At 52.1% G+C, this 20,037-nt stretch overlaps 1 protein-coding gene across 1 annotated transcript in view; it reads right to left on the bottom strand.

The window, feature by feature from the left end:
* WNT9A (Wnt family member 9A) overlaps positions 1 to 18,508 on the bottom strand; it is a gene marked incomplete at its 5' end in the record, with an annotated part of 56,623 nt that extends 38,115 nt beyond the window's left edge. The window contains one exon of the mRNA XM_084211645.1: positions 18,414 to 18,508. Within this exon, the coding sequence (XP_084067771.1) occupies positions 18,414 to 18,508 (95 nt within the window). The remainder of the gene's footprint in view (positions 1 to 18,413) is intronic.
* Positions 18,509 to 20,037: the final 1,529 nt, after the last annotated feature.

Raw genomic sequence — 20,037 nt, 5'->3', positions numbered from 1 at the left:
GCTGGAGGATAATGCTGAGCTATCCCTGGAGGATAATGCTGAGCTCTTCCGAGTTTGCAGCAAGGGAATGAAGGTCTCCAAAGCAACTTTGGCCACAGAAAACCACGCCCTGGACAAAGTGGAGGAGAGTTTAGGTGATACAGTGGGATGAAGACAGCAGCAAGAAAAGAGACTTTCCCAGTGCACATGGAATGAGGAGACAGGAATTTATGGAAAATTGACCAGTAAAAACCTTTCTATCCCACCTTCATCCTGGAGTAATTATCCTTTGTAGAGAGTCCGCAGCAGTTTGCAAACCCCAGGTTTAGGAGCCTCACTCAAGACAATCTGGGTCACAGTTGAGGAGCCAGCACAGCCTGGCTCCAGCACAGAGAATCCACACTGAGCTACAACAGCACTGCAGTTCCTAGAGAGGTTGTGGATTCCCCATCCCTGGAAGTGTCCAAGGCCAGGCTGGATACTGGGATAGTGGGAGGTTCCCTGTCCATGGCAGGGGTTGGAATGAGATGGGCTTTGAGGTCCCCTCCAACCCAAACCATTCTGGAATTCTACAGTCATGCCTTGGGATGCTGCATGGCAGGAGATCCATGAAGAAATAGGACAAGGCAGCCACTGCTGACGGAATATTTCTGGCCCAATACCTACTGTGGCTCATTTAGGATGATGGGAAGTGGGTCCTGGGCAAGGATGGTCCCTGATAGTTCTATGTTCTTCCACATTTGGTCAAAAATGGATGGGTGAATAAGAGAGAAACCTCTTGACATTCCCCAGCAAGGTTTTACAGCTTCCAGAAAAAAAAAAAAAAAAACAAAAAAACCCCAACCAAAAAATCCCCAAAAAAACCCAACATTAGTTCTACACTAAAGGTCCCAAAGCTTGTGAGGCAGGTTTAATTTTAGAGCACACTCATCGGATTTGCTTACATAATTTTCTTGATTTGGAAAGCTTTTTATTTTCCTTAGTGAGAAAAGCTGTCCAAATTTATCACGTTAAGCAGGGGGCTGCTTGCCCAAAAGGATCTTAAAATACATTGGCTGCGATTTTCCTTTTAAAGTTTGCATATCACAATTAGGGCAACATGGAATTAGAGCAGCTTTAAAGAGTGAGGTGGGAAAGAAACCATTAAAAAGGACAAATCCTCACCAAATTATCCTGGCACCTAAATGCAACAGCCCTCAGGTTGTCCAGAGGCTGCTGAAAACAGGGCAGCAAGAGATCAAGAAGTGTTCCAGTGTGAACCCATTAAGCAGGATGTATATAAATCCCACAGCGGAGATTTTGAGTGATTTTAAGAGTTTTCAGTGATTTTGAGAACATCATCTTTCTCTTTGGAACTGCTGGGGAAGAGGTTGGCCTCATCTAACTGGACAAGAGCTTGGTGGGCAACGAAATTTCCCCTCTGGATCCTCAAAGGGACAGGACTTGGCAGTGATTCTTCTTCAGATTTAAATCTGCACAGCTCCTCCACCCAACCACAGCAAGAACTCATGAAGTTCTTAGGCTCTTCCTAGGTTTGTTCTTCCCAACATGAAACCACAAAATGCCATAAAATCCACACACCAACATCTCAGTCAATCCCTTACTCCCAATTTTGACACTGCTTGGGTCATTTTTGTAGATGGAAGTTGAGGATCTCCTCAAACAGAGTTTTCATCCCTGTGGAAAAGCTGCAGGAATAGAAAGAAGGGGGAAACTCACATAGAAAATACAGAAAACCTCGCCAACCCCATGAATGCCACAGGTCAACATCCCTCAGATTGAAAGTTTACAGGAGGAAAAATCCAGTTTAGGTGTTGCCAGGTATCTTCTGCCTACTGAAAGCCCATTTTTAGGGCCACTCCAGCAGATCCTTTATCCCCCCACCCAATGGTCACAGCAACACACGATGAAAAAAGTGGCACCACAAGTGAAATCATTTAATTTGGGTCTAAAATGAAAACCTCCCAGGACTCAGCAGGTCTTGTGTTCAGGTTTCCAGCACTCCTGACTACTTACAAGAGCAGCTCTGGAGCTCTACAGTCCCCCCAGGAGGGATGGAAAACAACACTGGGCTGCTCTTGGATGGGAGCACTCCCACCTTGAAGGCAGCGTGTTGTGCTCCCTCTTTGGATGATGGTCACAAACTCAAACTTTGTGAGCCTGACCTCAAAGAGGCCTTCAAAAAGCTACCCTAGAACAGACAGAGAACCATGGAATCGTTTGGGTTGGAAAAGACCTTAAGGATCATCCAGTTCCACCCCCTGCCATGGCAGGGACACCTCCCACTATCCCAGGGTGTTCCAAGCTCTGTCCAGCCTGGCCTTGGGCACTGCCAGGGATGGGGGTACCCCCAGGTATCCCTAAGAAAGGAGAAGGTTCTGAAGGATGTATTAATGCACCTCTTTATAGGTCCTGAGGTTTTAAACCAGCATCATTCTCAAATAAAAAGGTGTCCTGAGGTGAAAGAGTCCTCAGCAACACCTTGGTGTCTTCTCAGGAGTTTCTCAGTTGGACACTCACACAAAATTGATGTGTTCTAAGTAGTCTTTCAGTATTTCCCAGAGCAACTGTCCCCAAAAGTCTTAAGAGATGCTAAAGATTAAGGGAATGGCCTTGTGTCCTGAAGAAGAAAAGACCAGCATCTCATGGTGCTAAACTCACCAGGCACTGCCACCAAAACCTAGGGAGAGAGAGCTCTTGGCCCAGGCAATTAAAAACAATGTCACATAACTAAAAATTTAAATTAAAGAAGGTATTTCTTTTTGAGGGTAAAAACAGAGATTTAGATTACATGTTAGAAATTGTTCCCTGTGAGGGTGGGCAGGCCCTGGCACAGGGTGCCCAGAGAAGCTGTGGCTGCCCCTGGATCCCTGGAAGTGTCCAGGGCCAGGCTGGGCTTGGAGCACCCTGGGACAGTGGAAGGTGTCCCTGCCCATGGCAGAGGGTGGAACAAGATGATCTTTAGGGTTCCTGCCAACCCAACCCAGCCCAACCCATTCCATGACAAAAAGAATAAAGAATAAAGAATAAAGAATAAAGAATAAAGAATAAAGAATAAAGAATAAAGAATAAAGAATAAAGAATAAAGAATAAAGAATAAAGAATAAAGAATAAAGAATAAAGAATAAAGAATAAAGAATAAAGAATAAAGAATAAGCTCCCCAAATCTGGCCATTGATTTCCATCACCATCAAATCATTGATTTCCAGAAAACTTCACCAGAGAAACCAGGCTTGGAGCAGAACCACAGCAGCCACATTGTCACTGTTAGTGCCAAGCTCCAGCCAAGCCTGAAGGCCACCAGGAGCAGATTGGTGATGTCCTTCAGCTGCTGTGGAGAGGGAAGGAGGAGCTCCTTGGTGGCAAGAAAATGAGATTAAATCAGCTTAGGGCTCAGGCAGAGCTGTAAGCGAGACACAGCCTTTGCAGGGCAGCACAGAGGGGCCTTTGAGGGATTTCTGAGCTGCAGCACAGAGAGGTCTCAGAGCCCCAGCACATCAGGGCAGCAGCAGCATCCATGTCCTGCCTGTGTGCAGTGTCTGTTCCCTTCTCCACAGCCTGCAGGGACCCTTCAGGAGAGCCACGAACAACCCAACCTAAAGAAACTCAGGGTTTGTTCACCACCCCCCCAAAAAAACAAAACAAAAAAATCCTTCCACGGCTGCCAGCTGCTGCTGTGGCCACCCAAACTGCTCCCCCAGTTCTGAAGTGATGCTGGACTAAGGAGAGGAGCTGAAATATCCTGAGCAGGAGGGGAGGGTGAAGTTACACAGGGCTATTAGTAAAATAAACCTTGCTCTGGCACGCTGGAGAAGCCTTACCCAGAGCACTGCTGGCACTCACTGCAGTCACTGGGGTTAACCCTTCCTTCCCTCGGAAAGGAAAGGTGGCAAAGCTGTGCCAAGCAGCCATTCCCTCCACAACCTGCTGGAAGCTGCTCCCCAGGGATTAAATTTGGATGCAAAGCAGGGATGTGACAGGGGTCAGGATGGTATCAGGTCAGGGAATGGGGTGCAGGATGAGGACAAAGGGAGGAGAGCCCCATCTGCAGAAGGGTCAGTGCTACCTCTTCTTCCCTTCAGAGTCAAAATGTTTAGGATCAGCATGAAGGAAATAAAAAGTCATGATATTTTTTCCCCTCAGGGATCTTCCCTGGCACTGGCAGGATTCCCCTCTTCTCCTCCACACCCACATCAGCCAACACTTCAAATGCAGAGGAAAAGCCCTGTCCCACCCAGCTCCCTCCAAAGCAAGAATTATCCAGGCCACCACATGGAATGACTGTTTTTCACAAAAACTTCAGGAAAACTGAGGCCAAAAAGCCTTTCACAACCACAGCTCACCCTCGACTGGAGAGAAACTCCCCAGCTAAAGGAGGAGTGTGCTATTGGTCAAGTATTCCCAGTTCACCCTAAGACTTCAGGACAGCAGGGAAAAGCTGATGTGTGACTCACTGCCCTGCATTTTTAAGTGAAAAAGCAAAGAGCTTGGGTTGAAGAGTTAAAGGGGAGAAAAAAAAATAAAGCAAGATTTGGAAAAGAAAACAAAAATTAAAAAAACTTAAGGCAAGTAAACACCTGTAAAACACCAATTTGAAGCAGTGGCTCAGCAGATGCAGGAGGTGCTCAGAGGAGCTGGTTCACACGTGAGCTGAGGTGAAGTTTGCAGCTCTCTGCATAAGAGGCTCCCTGCATTAGTCACCGGTAAGGGGACACTCCAGCAATGCCCAGCTGGAAGGAATGGAGCCCAGGAATGCAAAGTGGGGTGGTTAAACCACATCAGTTTTGGAGTGCCTCCTCCAAACAAGGCTCTAAAGTGCCCTTAATTCAGTTTAGCCTGCTTTGCATTGAAATCAAGTCTGTTAAAGTGAATTAAGGACCTTTAATCCCCAAGGAGAGTGTTTCCACCAGGGCTAGTTAAGAGTAATTGAACTAATCCCCTTTAAAAGTCACTTCAGATTAGTTGTGCTAAGTGGCTGTGCAGATGAGGCCTGGGAGCACAGGGACTGTCTCTAGCATGCAATAATCCCATCAATCTGCCCCAGGGAGGACAGCTAGAGCCTGGGAGGGATCCAAACCACTCCACTAAGAGCACTAATAGAAATGTCTCCTTGTGCCTGACAGGTGCCACCTGGTTGCAACCAAAGGCATTTTTCCACGTGGATTTTCTGGGCAGACCATATTTGCTGGGCATGGCCAAGGGGAAGTTGGGTTTTATGGGCAGCTCCCTGGTCCAACAAGTGCTGGCAGCATCTCCCACTCCAGCCACGCTCGAGGCTCACGTCCCCTCACTGAAATATCAAATACAGTCTGCCTCCATTCCCCCTGTCCCAAAGGGGCCAGAGGATGGATTTGGGGTCTGTGCAGGTGGGAAGGGGCCAACTCCACCCCACACTGATGGCTGGGAGTGACTGGATCTCCCATTTAGTGCTACCACACCCACTCCACTCTTCTGCAAGCTCCCAGGGTGTTCCCCACTTCCCACCGGTTTTCATCCCAGCTTTTCTACTGCAAAGAGCAAAAGCAGGTCAGCCCCACACAATTCCCACAGCAACAGCAATCAGAAAGCTAAGAAGGGCGATAAAACCAAACAAAGGGCTACCAGCCACCCCAAACCACATCCTGCCTCGATTTTTACTCCAGGTCCCCCCTCCCCAGGGCCGCCAGCAGCACAGGGCAGGCTCAGCCCAGGTTTTGCCTTTCTAGGAAACCACAGAGCCCCTGTTTCACACAAGCCACTTCTTCCCCAGCTAAGAATAATCCCCCCAGCTGCTGTTTGATGTCCCCATCGCCATGGAGGCAGTGTTTTTTCTCGGGGACATCCACAGGGAGAGGCTGCGTGTGTTCGCTGCCGTTAATGTTTCCTGTGCGGTTCGGGCTGCTTTACCTCCAGGTATGTTTATTCCACTACTTTAGCAAAGCAGCAGACTTTTTAATGGAACTGTTGATATTTTTCCTGGCTGCTGCTCCTCCTGGAGAGGCGAGGCAGTGTACAAACGGAGTTCATTGCTAGCTCCAGCCTGGAGCTGCTCTGCTCCTCCTGGGACCGCGGGGAATTGAAGGTTTCCATTGCACTGGTCAGGTTTCCTCCTTCTCCCAGCCTTCAAGCTTTAGACACACAAACAGAGGAGCTCAGGCAGCTGACAGGAGCAGGAGCAACGTGTGGCTGCTGCTTGAAGCAAGGGCAGCAGCTGCCCTGGAAATCCAGCCACACATCTCCCAGCCAGGCTCTGGGAAAGGAGAGCAGGTGCAACGCTGCACCCCCAAAATGAAACCACTCATCTTGTTCTGCAGCCAGACCTCACGGGCTGAAGCTTGGTGTTTCCTGCTTTTAAACATTTCAGACCTCACCAATTCAGCAGGAAGATTCCTACAAATTTGTCTTTGGACCCCCTCTATTGCTGCAACAGGAGGAGAAACTCTAACCCAGGAGTTTCTGCTTTGTCAGGCACATATTGAAGGCATTTTCAAATAAAATCCATAGCCCAACAGCAGTTTGGGGCTTTAAGGGATGTGCACCAGATCCCTGACTCAGCTCAGAGCTGCTCCCTGTGAGAAGTCCTGTGCCACAGCTGAAGCTATTGTATTTGCTGGGACCCTCGTGGCAGAAAGGAATGATGGATCTGACCCCATGTGCTCAGAAGGCTAACTTATTATTTTATGATACTATATTATATTAAAGAACACTAAACTATACTATACTACAGGATACTTACAGAAGACTAAAAAGATAATAATGAAAACTCCTGACTCTCTCCAAAGTCCCGACACAGCCTGGCCCTGATTGGCCAAAGAGTGAAAACAACTCCCAGCAGAATGCAATGGAACAATCACCTGTGGGTGAACAATCTCCAAACACATTCCACATGAGCACAGCACAGGAGAAGCAAATGAGATCAGAATTGTTTCCCTTTTTTTCTCTGAGGCTTCTCAGCTTCCCAGGAGAAAAATCCTGGCAAAGGTATTTTTTTCAGGAAATGTGAACGTGACCCTGAAGCACCCAAAGCCGCGCAGACCCTGAGCAACCTCTGCTCCCTTCACCCACAATGGGGTGAAACTGAACATCCAGACAGGTCAGACAGCAGCTCCAGAGCCACTTCAATCCCGAGCACTTGACAGGAGCCTCCAGAGAGCCCTGGGAGCAGGGCAAACAGCCCCACACAGGCAGGGAGGAGCAGCTGTTTGGACAAGGCTGCTGACCTGCCCCTGATGTGGCCAGCAGCAGCAGAGCATCCCTGGGAGCAGCTCAGCTCAGTCCTGGCTCTCTGCAGGCTCTGGGAGCTGAGGAGTCACCCCCCACTGCTCACCATGAGTCTGTGAGGGGGCACATCCAGCCCCTGGCAGAAACACCCATGGTGTCACAGGGTCAGCCCCAAACTGAGGCATTTTTGTCACTGTGAGTCAGCCCAAGCCAGGCTGTCACAGCTCAGCTGCCCCCTCCCAGCAGCAGCTCTCAGATTTTCCATGAGCCTGGAGCAGCCCCAGGGATGCAGGGCTGAGGGAGGATGCCCTTCTCCTCCCCTGGTACCTCCCTCCCTCCCTGGCTGGGACAGCCCTGCTGAACCCAGCCTGTGCTCTGGGAACACAAAGTCCCACAGGCACTGCAGCTACTCCTTAAGGCATCTCCACAACATCAGATTTGGTTCTTCATGGTTGGGGATCCCTCTGCAAGCTCAGCTGATCCTGCAAGTGCAGGATTATGCCTGGTCCCACTGCCCTGCAAGCACCATCCCTTCAGCACAGTGCCTGCCCTGCACCTTGCAGAGAGGCAAATCTGCCTGAAAACACATTTTCCTCAGCTCCACAAACCAGTCTGGACATTACAGCTCGTAACACTGACCACAGGGACTGCTCAAAGCCTTCCTCAGTGCAGCTCACACCCTCCCCAAGGGCAGCTCTTCAGCTCCAGTCCTCTCTCCAAACTCACGCTAAGCCTCTGGATTTCCAGAGTCAACAAGGGACAAGCCAGAAGATAGAAACAGTCCCCAGGGATGCAGCACAGCTGTGCTAACGAGCCAGAGGAAGTGTTGGATCTTTGGTCAGACCCTGTAATTCAGCTCAAGTGGCTGCTTCACCTCTGGCCTCTCAGATCAACTTGTTAACCACAGACTGGGAAAGAGCTCCCTGCTTGCTCCCAGCAGGAGACTGATCTTTGGCAGGGGTTGAAAACACCCCTACCCCCTCACCTTGGATTGCAGAGAGGCACAGAGATGCAGAGAGAGAGCTGAGCTCCAGGTTTGCCAGGTATTTCAAGATCTCAGCTTACACTGGGAGAGGATTAGGGCTAGAAAAGAATTTTGTCAAGATTAAGCCAAACAAGTCAGTTCTTTTAAACCAAGTATCAGTTCTGGTGAGCTGTCCCCAGAGGGGTTTGGGCTGCAGGATTGGGTTTCTTGTCAGAGGAGATGGGCAGCACTGGGGAGCAGCTGAACTCCATGTTCCTGAGCTGGGAAAGGTCCCCTGAAATCATGGATTGTCCTGGGAGAGGCTCTGCAGCCAACACCAGTGGATCCAGTCCAAGGTGGACACTCATCCCCAGTGCAGTCACTGAACTGGCTCCCAGCTTCCCAATCCAGGATGTAAAAAAGCTGAGAAACACCAAAATCCAGCAGCCTTTTCATGTTTAGCTCAAGTAGAAACACATTTTCTTTGATTATTTAAATTTTCAAAGCCTGGTCTGATGAGCCCTCAGCCACCATTCCCCATTGCCCCAGGAGAGGCTGACAGAAATGCTGAGCCTGGGATACAGCATGGAACACCCAATTCCTCTGGATCCCCAACTGGCTGCATGGCAGTTGGCAGGAATTTAATCAGCAGATCCATTTGGCCTAGCTGATTAAAACAGCATTAATTGCTCATGGAGTTTGGGGCAAACTCGCTCTGATTTCTGCATTTGCCACACACTGGATGGAGGAATTTCCCAACTGAAGCAAAACTTTCCTTTCTTGGTAAAACTTATTGGTGTCTTCCAGAGAGTGGAGCAGCAAAATTGGCCATGGAGCAGAGCAGGAGGTGGCTTCTGTGGGGTGGAGCAGCAGAGGATTTCCCCTAGGCAGGAGTGAAGCACTGAGAGAGACCCACAGGGACCTCTGGGCTTGGCTGAAAACCCTCCCTGCTTATTGTATTTGTGGGGTGCCCCGCGGCAGGGAGGAGTGATGGATCTGACTCCATGTGCTCAGAAGGCTAATTTATTACTTTATGATACTATTTTATATTAAAGAATGCTATACTAAACTATACTAAAGAATACAGAAAGGATACAGACAGAATGCTAAAAAGATAATAATGAAAACTGGTGACTCTCTCCAGAGCCCTGACACAGCTTGGCCCTGATTGGGCAAAGAGTGAAAACAACTCCCAGCAGAATGCAATGGAACAATCACCTGTGGGTGAACAATCTCCAAACACATTCCACAGGAGCACAACACAGGAGAAATTTAGAGAATTTCAACAGCACACCAAGGTTCTGGTGAAACTTCTGCCCATTCCTGCCAGCTCTGCCTCAGCCAGCCCACAGGTGTGGCATTCACATTTGCTGGAAAAATCCCTTTGCTCAGGATTTTTCTCCTGGGAAGCTGAGAAGCTTCAGAGAAAAAGGAAAGCAATTATCTGATTTGCTTCTCCTGTGTTTTGCTGCTTTAGAATGTGTTTGGGGATTGTTCACACAGTTTGCATTTTCTGTGGTGGATAGAGAGAAAAGAGGTTTTCCTCTGTGTTCCTCCCCCAAAAAAAGGAGTGTAGTTTTTTTTTAACCTGTTATTTCCCCTTCCCCCAAAATCCTCCAGCAACTGAATTGGCAAAATGCTCCCCACACCTTAGAGAATGGTTTACAATAACAGACTGGAATGCAACAGAGCACAATCAGAAGCTGCCTGATTCATTTGAAACAAGAGTTCCTGGTAAGAGCTGAGGGAATAAAAAGAAAAAAAAAATAAAAATCAGGATAGATTTTTCTATCAGCTCCAGCAAATCCTGTAGCTGCTGTGTTTATCCACAGAATCAAAATACTCCCTGTTCCACTTGGGGAAGTGCAAACACACATTACAATAAAATGTAAAGCTTGCTGAGCTGATAAACTTCATAAGTGTGTTTTATGACAGTATCTGGAGAGATAAGGCTCATTAGCACTTACAGCCACCATTCTGAAGGAACCTTAAAAAGCACAGCTACAAACAGGAGAAGAGGAAAAAAATTTGCATTTTGACGTCAAAAAAAAGCTTCTAAAGGGTTAACCCCTTACATAATAAAAATCCTAATAATTTCTGGGCCCTCCCAACTTGACCTGAGCTGGTTCCTGAGCTCTGGAAAAAGTCAGGAAAGCCAAACCTAGCTGGCTCCTGCTGGTCCAGAACCTGCAGCCATGTTCTGCAGGAGAAGCAGTGGCCCCCCATGACCATTTAAGAGTGCAAACAGCAATTCCTGTGCTCTGGGGCTGCTCAGGTCAAGGAAGCAATTGTAGGAACACAGCACAAACCACCAGGGAGCTGTTCTGGCTGCAGAGAGAAGGGGCTGCTCCAGTGTGGAGGGAAGCCAGAGGCTCCGAAGGTTTCAGGTTGGAAAAACAGGTCCAGGGGAGTTCTTGGAATGCTCCAAGAGAGCCCTGGGAGTTGGGAAGTTTGTGTTTAACAGAAGGTTTCCGTGTGAACTCAGCACCATCCCACCCCAGAGGGGTCTCCAAGGAGGCAGCTGGAACCACAGGGTCAGAAATTGAGGGGGAGCAGACAAAGACACTCTGAATGCATCAAGTCCTCTCCTCAATCATCAGGGGAAGACTTGACCCCTTTCTCCTCTACAGAGCTCAGGTGGCCACAGAACCCAAGCCCTGAAGAGGCCACATTATTTTGTTATTCCATGGAACTGGAGCAGAGGGGATCTACATGGAGCTTCTGGCATCAGAAGTCCTCCCACCTCTGGTGGTCCCCACAGTGGGGATATTCTGATTTAACATCTTCAAAACATAACTCCCTCTTAGAAGGCATCAAGGCACAGGGATGAAACAGGAGAAAAATAAGTTAAACCCAGTCTTGAGCTCTCCTGAGCCAAGATTCCCATGTCCCACCGCCCCTGTGCAGCTCTGGAGCACAAATGCCTCATCCTGTGGGAACACCAGTGATGTTCACTGGTCCAGCACCTCCTCTGGCTACCCAGCCACCCCCACAATAACTCAACCTCCACAGTTTCTTCTGACTCAGATTTTCCACTAAAAAAACCTTAAAGAATGTTTAAATATCAACATTTATTAGAAATAACAACACTGTCCTTAAATGAAGGGAATGGAACAGAGCATCCCTGGGCCAGGAATATCCACAAGAGAGCTGGGGAGAGCTTTTTACAGAGGTAGACAGTGATAGGATGAGTGGGAATGTTTTAAAGTGAAAGAAAACAGGTTTGGGTGAGGTATTAGGAGAAAATCCTCCCCTGTGACGGTGGGGAGGCCCTGGCACAGGTAGCCCTTGGATCCCTGGAAGTGTCCAAGGCCAGGCTGGACAGGGCTTGGAGCACCCTGGGACAGTGGAAGCTGTCCCTGCCCATGGCAGGAGGTGGAACTAGAAAATCTTTTCTAATCCAAATCATTCCGTGATTCTCCGAGAGGCAACGACACCAAGTCTGCCAACACAATGAATGAATCCCACAGAAAAATGAAGAAAGCAGCAAAAACTGAAAAAACTTGCTCTGGTCAGAAAGATCCTAAGCTGCATCACAGAGGCTTCTCCATGCAGTCTTCCAGACTTTCCCCTTAACCTGCTCCCCCTTCCCAATCCCACAGCCTAATTCAATTACCTGCCACCAAATAAGCCTTAAGGCCATTCTCATTACCCCGATAAAGCACAAGGCCTTTAATTATTAAACACTCTGGGGCTCTTTGTGTTGGGGTTGTGGGGCTGGACTCGCTTTTATTGTTGTCAGCAGCTTCCAGAAATCAAGTTAATCATTGACCAGGCCTTTCAGCAGGAGACCAGAGTCCTGTGGATTCCTGGGCTCTGGTTCTGCATCACCAGTCAGGCTAAAGGAAGTCACCAGCCTCCTGCTTCGCCAGTATCCACTCAATATTCTCCTAACAACCCATCTTCCCCCTCCAAGGTGTCATTTACAGCACTGGGAAAAAGAAAAATGCACTATTTGGACATGGAGGCTGCAGCAATGCCCATCATTAACCTGAGTTCAGAGAGGAACAGCCCCGGGCGAGGGAAACTGAGGCACAAGGCAGTGGTTCCAAAATGTCAAGCAACGCGATCAGTCCACTACCTAAGCCAAAAAATTACTAATTCTTGTCGGAGTTAATGCTGCTCCATCTTCTGCAGGCAGGAGGAGCTTCCAGGCTCTTCCCAGCCCGATCTGGGACAAATCCCGCTCCCCAGGGATGCAGATGCAGATATTTTCCCGAACATTCCTGGCTTTGTTGCCACCCTTGTGGCACCTCATCAAATCCAGCGCCGCTTCCAAGCACCTCCAAAGCAAATTCTGTTTCTGGGCACGGGGTTCCCTCTCCAGAGGAATGGAGGTTAAACACTGCTTTGAGTTGACCCAGAGAGGCCAACTTTGGGAGCCAAGCCAGGCAGCACTCGCAGCACTGACAACTCACCCAGCTCCAAAAAACAAACGAGGGGGAAAAATAAAAACAACCCACCCACCCAAACCGGGCAAAACCCCCCAGTTTTCCAAGAAAACCCCAATTGCAGCAGCTCAAACCCCGCGGGGCCGCGCGGGAGCGGCAGGACGGGCGGCTGAGGGCGGGATGGCCGAGCCGTCCTTTCCGGGCACTCCAGCTGTGTTTGCCTGCGTGCTGCATTCCTGCCTCGCCAGCCCAGGCCAGGTTTTGTTTTTTTGGGTCGTGCTGGGAAGCAGCTGCTCCGTCTCACACACGCCAGGGCCCGGCGGGCACGCCCGCGAAGCCACCGCGGCCTGGAGCGGCCTGGACGCGGCCCCACACCACCCTCCAGTGACAGCCACACACACACGGCTCTGCCAGCCCCCAGAGCGGCCCTCGGGCGGGGAACACAGGGGCACAGAGCCCCTGGGATCGCTCCTCCTGGAGGTGACAATCCGGCCGGCAGAGCCCCTGGCATCGCTCCTCCCGGAGGTGACATTGCAGATGACATTCACGGTGACATCGCGCCCCGCTCAGGAACCCACCCCAGAACGCTCACAGCGCATGAACAGCCCCTTCAAGTCCAACATCCTCCTCTTTTCTAAGTCTCTCCTAACAAAACACACTCTGAACAGCGAGGTTTCAATCCTACAGCTGATGCTGGAACTCACGGTGAGTTTGCACCCCGCTCAGGAACCCGCCCCACAGTGCTCACTCACAGTGCCTCAACAGCCCAACAGGTCCAAGCTTTTGCTCTTTTCTAAGTCTCTCTTAACAAAATTACACCCTGAACAGCCCCTTTAAGTCCAACACGCTGCTCTTTTCTAAATCTCTCCTAACAAAATCCCACCCTGAACAGCGAGGTTTCTATCTGCAGCTGATGCTGGAACTCACGGTGACTTCATGCCCTGCTCAGGAACCCTGAAGGCACCTGAACAGCCCCTTCAAGTCCAACCTTTTGCTCTTTTCTAAGTTTCTCCTAACAAAATCACACCCTGAACAGCACCTTCAAGTCCAACATCCTCCCTTTTCTAAGTCTCTCCTAACAAAATCACACCCTGAACAGCGAGGTTTCTATCCTACAGCTGATGCTGGAACTCAGGGTGACTTCACACCTTGCTCAGGAACCCCAAAGGTGCCTGAACAGCTCCTTCAAGTCCAACATCCCACTCTTTTCCAAGTCTCTCCTAACAAAAATACACCCTGAAGGATGAGGTTTCTATCCTACAGCTGACGCTGGAACTCAGGGTGACTTCACACCTTGCTCAGGAACCCCAAAGGTGCCTGAACAGCTCCTTCAAGTCCAACATCTCTCTCTTCTCCAAGTCTCTCTTAACAAAACACACCCTGAACAGCGAGGTTTCTATCCTACAGCTGACGCTGGAACTCACAGTGACTTCACACCCCACTCAGGAACCCTGAAGGTGCCTGAATAGCCCCTCCAAGTCCAACATCTTTCTCTTTTCTAAGTCTTTCCTAGCAAAATCACACTCTGAACAGCCCTTTCAAGCCCAACACCCCACTCTTTTCTTAGTTTCTCCTAACAAAACACACCCTGAAGGATGAGGTTTCTATCTTACAGCTGATGCTGGAACTCAGAGTGACTTCATGCCCCACTCAGAAACCCACCCCAGAGTGCTCACAGCACATGAACAGCCCCTTCAAGTCCAACATCTTTCTCTTTTCCAAGTCTCTCCTAACAAAAATCACACCCTGAACAGCAAGGTTTCTATCCCAGAGCAGAGCAGGGCACCTATCCTGCACCTGCCAAAGGGAATAAAAATACACAGCACTTCCCACACTGCAAAGCCCGCAGTGAGTGGTGTGTTGGTAAATTAGGGCAAGCTATGCTTCCCCTCCCTCCCTCCCTCTCCCCCCGTGAGCATTTGAGGGTTCCTGTTGCCTGCGTGCAGGGGACAGATCAGTTACATTTATGCAGAACATTGCAATCTGTCAATATAAACACTATGTAAGCATGAGCCACTTGTAACATTACTACTGTCTTGACAAGTGTTCGCAGAGGGGGCAGAGCTGCTGGGATCCTTCTGCTCCCAGAGGGAAAGCAGAGCAAATCCCAACTGGCAGGAAAAACACTCCTTCCAGCAAGAATTTTAAAATAATTCATAGGGGTTTTTTTAAGAGGTGCATCAAAACGGAATCAGACTCTAAATGAGAAGAGAAAATAGAGGAGTTGATTTATGGCCTGGGTCACCTCAGACGCACATATCAGGCAGCTCAGGAAAGCAGAAGCTCCCACGGGCTGGTTTCCCTTCCCACCAGCACAGGGCACAGCAGGATTGAAGTTCCTCAGCCACCCTGCTGTCACCCCAGAACAGCTAGTCTTGTCACCTGCCACTTCCAAAGCCCAGAAGTGCAAGTCCCAACACAATTCCCAGATGCTGCTCCGGCATTTCCACCGCCCCCAGCCACGCTGGAGAGAGGAAGGGGAGGTACCCACACCCAGAGCGTGTCAGGCACCAGGAAAGCAGAGCAGGGAGGAAAGCTGAAATGCAATGCTTTCTCAGGGATCCTGGCAGCCTGGGGCTGCTCCAAACTCCCCCAGCAGCCTGCTGGAATATGGTGCAAATTAGCGCTCAGACAGCCCAGCTGCAGAGGCCGTGGCTGGACATAAAATCAGCCTCGCTCCTGGGGCAGCCAGTACATCCCAGCAGGCTGACAGAGCCCCAGGCAATGCCTCCCCCTCTGCTGCAGGCTCAGCCTCTCCCAAAAATTCAGCCACCCCCATCATCATCATCCTCCTCCTCCTAAGGGGCAGCTCTAAACGCACAAAGAGCCAGCAGGGCTGTGCTCAGTTTTGCAGGCGTGCTTTTTTCCTCTCTGTCAAAAAGTTTCTTATCAGGCAAGGTTTAGGAGCTGTAGCATCACCTGATTCCTGCAGCCAGGCTCTGCAGCTGCTTCCCAAGAGTTAGGGCTGAGCCAAACCCCTCAAACCCCTCCTGAGCAGGTGCCTGCAGGCTCTCAGCTCTGCTCAGCATCACTGCAGGTGCTGCTCCTGGGTAGTAACCCCGGGTCCTGCTGGCACCTGCTCCAGGGAGGAGGGCAGCAACACCCAGCGGCCAGAATTCCCCTCAGAAAAAGGGAAAAGCTGTCTCTCATTCCACAGACCATCACCTTCAGCACATCTCCCAGCCAGACAGCCTGGGGATGGAGCAAAACAGCAGCAAGAGCCCCACCTGCACCACAGCTTCAACTCCCACACACTCCAAACTCTGCTTCCAGAGGGCATTTATCCTACTTGGCTGCTTGTGCATCCCTCCAAGAACCAGAGGCAGGGTTCCAGGGAAGCACAGCAGCCTCCAGCCGTGGTGTCCCCAGCCCAGCATCCCTTCCTGCCACCCCCCAGGACAGGCACAGACATAACTCCATGCTGACACAATCTCATTATCCTGTAACCATGCCCCATTTCTGTCCCTGGGCACTCATTCCCCACATTTGGAGACATGGAATTCTTTCCCTGAAATAAGACATTGGGGCTGGGGGGGGGGGGGGAAGGGATCATCCACAGCTGTCCCTATCCCCCTCCAGACTGAGGAAGGGAGCAGCCAAGCTGCAGCCACAGCGTGACATCTGCTGAACACTGCCTCACTCTGTGCCCCACCACCTCCTCCACAGGGATGCCAGCACCCAGAGGGACCAGCAGGGTGCTGGTCCCACCAAAGGGTGGCTTTGGGACTCCAAAGAAGCATCCCTTTCCCTGCCTGGAGGGTGTGTTTTAGCTCGGGTCATTCAGCCAAGCTGTTAGCAAGGATTTTTCAGAACGAACAGATGTGCTGCCTCACCTGGAGCAGCTCCTTCATGCACGTGGCAGAAGAAAAAAGATCAATACCAGCCTTCCCAGGGCACTTGCAGAGAGAACTGGGGAGCTCTGCAGGAACATCCAGCTTTTACCAGGGGGGATTTCTTTCCTTACCAACAGGCAGGAGCCCACAGCAGGGAGGGCTCAGCTCTTCCACACACACTTGTGGATTACCAGGAGCCGGGATCTCAGCTCTGACTATTCCCAGTGTCCCCAGCAGCTCTGCAAGTGCAGCCTCTGCTCTTGGAACAACAGAGAGGGGATCAGCTGCTCCTTTGCTGGGCTTTAACCAGAGACAAGGAGGTTTTGCATAAGCAAACTCCAGCACACACCACAGCAGCCCTGGAGTGCACATCTGGCTGAGGGCACATCTGGCAGCATCTCCTCTCCGCCAGGGAGGGAGTCTCAAACCAGAAACAGCAGCTGCACCACGACAGAGGAAAACCCAAAGAGGTCAGGACAGACAGCAGACGCTGCCCTTGGCTCAGAACGCCCCTTCTAAAGTTAAAACCTCTACAAGCCAAGAGAGAAATCCCAGGGGGAACTGGAATGAGTTACCTGCTGCTCTAGAGCAGATAGCAGCACAGCAGGGATTAATAGGAGAGCCACAGCCAAGCTCCTTCCAAAGCCTGTCAGTCCCCAAGGCACAATTCAGCTGCACAGTGCCGGTGGTCCTCGGCAGACACATGAGCCAACGGGCTGGGAACAGCCCTCTGCACACTGGGAGAGGGAGAAAAGGGCTTTTCCTAAAAACCTGCACACACAGGACAGGCTGTTTCCTTAGAAAACCAGCCCCAGCAGCAGGAAGTGAAACGGTTCTGGAGTTGGAAACAGAAGATGTAAGTAGCACTGTTTGGAAAACTTTGCCAGACCACAAGCAATGGACAAGCCTCAACACCAGGATTTGTTTTACTGGAAAGAAGGGGGGAAAACCTCAAGTCTGCTAAAACATTCTCCAGGGCTGGTCCAGTGGCTCCTACCAGTGGTCACAACACAACATCCCCCCAAAAAAAATAAAAAAAAAAGGCAAGAATCCCCGCTGTTGTGTAAACTTACACACAACATCTTACACAGGTCCTCGCGTTAAACTCCTCTCTCAAACCGACAACATTTTGCGACAAATGGTTTAAAATTAAGGATAAGAGGCAGCGGCACCCTAAAAAGCACAGAGGGAAAACCCAGCACGGAGCTGAGGCTCCGCGACGCGGCTGCGGGGGGCGTTGAAGGGGCTCGGGGGAGCGGGTTGAATTGGCTGGTCCAGCTCACCGCACAGAGCCGGGACAGCGGGAAAAGGAGGACAAAAACAGGGGGATAAATCACCCGGGATAAGGGGGGTAAACCCCCGGGATAATGGGGATAAACCCCCGGGATCGGGAAGGGAGCGGGATCCACCTGCGCGGCGCGCGCCGGGCCGGGAGCGCCCCCTGCCGGCCGCGCCCCGCCCCGCGCACAGGTGAGCACCGGGGATGCGGCGCCCGCGGAGCCCCCCGGAAAAACAACGGGCAGCCCCCCTCTGCCGGTACCTGGTGCTGAAAGCCGCGCTTTAACTGCGGGGAAAAAGGAGTTTTCTCCGCGCTGTCCCCTGCTGCGAGGGTTACAGCCCGCGGCTGGTGCGCTGCAGGTCCGTTCCGTGCGGGGAACGGGGGAACGAAGCGCTCCGCTCGCTCGCCCCCGGCAGCTCCTGCCCGCCGCCCCGGGACACAGCCCGGCAGCTCCCGGGGGGCCGCGACCCGCGGCTCCCGGAGTGCCCGGTCCCGACTGGCAAATCCAAGGGGATTTCGGGCGCCCGGCTCCGAGCGCTGAGACGTGGGACAGCCGCGGGCACGGCGCTGTCGCTGCCCCTGTCCCGGGCCGGCTGACAGCGCCCGCGGGAGGGGATGCCCGCACCCCCGAGGGACGGAGGGTGCCCGCAGGCACACGGCAGCATCCCCACCTCGGGCGGGACGCGCCAGGCGCAAAACCCCTTCAGCATCAAAAACAAACTCAGGCAAAAGTTCAAGAGCAGGAGCGGGGGGCACGGGGCACCTACCCGAAGTAGGCGGCGGAGGGCCGCGGGGCGCAGGCGAGCAGCCCTAGGAGCGCGCAGGAGGAGAGCCATCCCAGCAGGACGTGTCCATCCAGCATCTTGCAGCGGCGCCGGCGCTGCTCATCTCGTTCCCCCGCCGCGCCCGCTGCGGCCCCGCCGCCCGCCCCGCTTCTTATAGCGCGGCCGGCGGCGAGAGCCCGAGCGGCGGCGGGGCGGGCCGGGGAGGGGCCGCCGGGGGGGGAGGGACACGGAGGAGAGGCGGGATGGGACAGGGGGACACGCCCCGGGAGGAGGGACGGAGCGGCGGGGCGGGGAGAGCGCGGGGAACGGGAGCGGAGCGGGGAGAGGGAGCGCGGGGCGGTGGGACACGGTGGGGAAGGGGAGAGGGCAGGGGGTGAGTGAGTGGGCAGGCGGGAGAGGGATGAGTGTGTCAGGGTGGGTGTGCAAGGGATTGGCATCCGAGCGTGGCATGGGCAGCGGTGCCAGGTGTGCAAGGCGTGGGTGTTGCAGGTGCCAGGGCTGGGTGGTCGTGCAAGGATCGGGGCAGGTGTGCAAGGGGGAGGTTTGGCACATCTGGGCAGCTGTGCAGGAATGGAGCAGTCCTGAACGGGCTGGGTGCGCCAGGGGTGGGCAGCTGGGCAAGGGGGAGGTGTGACACATCTGGGCAGCCGTGCAGAGGTTGGGGGAAGACACAGGCATCGCACACTCGTGTGCACACCCACAGCGCTGTGAGCAATGCAGGGACACCGAGCAGCCCGGGGGGGAAGCAGTTAATGCCCTAAATGTCACCCTTTTGGCCGGCAGCGTTTTTCCAGGTCTGTCGATGTCACTGTCATCGTCATCCTGGAGGTAATTCCAGCACCCGAGAACAGGAAGGTTCCCCTCCTGAGCATGTGCGTGTCACACTGCTGAGCCAGCCCGTGTCCCCGTGGGGACAGAGGCAGGAGGACGTTTGGCACTGGGCTCTCATCTCAAAAGCCACTGTCCCTGGGGGTTTAAGCTCAGCCCCACAGAGCTGTGCCCAGCAGGTGACATTTGGGTGCACGATGAGCAGCAGGGTGCTCAGAATGGGGTCGTTGGTGTTTCTGACCCCCACAATCTGTGGCCAGCGCAGTTCAGGAGCCACACAGGGGGAGAGTTCATGGGGATGAACCTTTTGTCCTGGAATAGCTCCTGGAGTGACACTGGGAGCTCAGTAAATTTATTTTCACCTCTGACTGTAACCCTTGAGCATTTCCAGCCTTCCCAGCCGTGTGCAAACTGTGTGGATTCTGCTTATTTTTGGGGTGAGAAGGAGAAAGATTTTTTTTACTTTTTAATGTTTCAAACATCTCAGCCCAGTCCCTGACCACATTTTTGCCAAAACAAAAGCGTCCTTGTGGAAAAGCGCCGTTCAAAGCTTCCCACATCCACCCGTGCATGGGATGTGGGGCTCCCACTGTGGCTCTGCATCAGCACCCCTTGGGGTGGGTGTCACATCCATTCCAGCTTCCTCAAATCCATGTGATTCACCATTATCTGGGAATATCTCAGCTTCCTTCTCCCAGTGAAGTGGCACCGAGTCAGCCCCCTGTGGGTGCTGGGGGTCACAAACCCCATGGGCCACCGCAGCCCGGCAGAGGGCAGA

Source organism: Fringilla coelebs (genome assembly GCF_963513975.1).
Source record: "Fringilla coelebs genome assembly, chromosome: 1".
NCBI lineage: Eukaryota > Metazoa > Chordata > Aves > Passeriformes > Fringillidae > Fringilla > Fringilla coelebs.
This window is presented reverse-complemented; position numbering and strand designations above follow the sequence as displayed.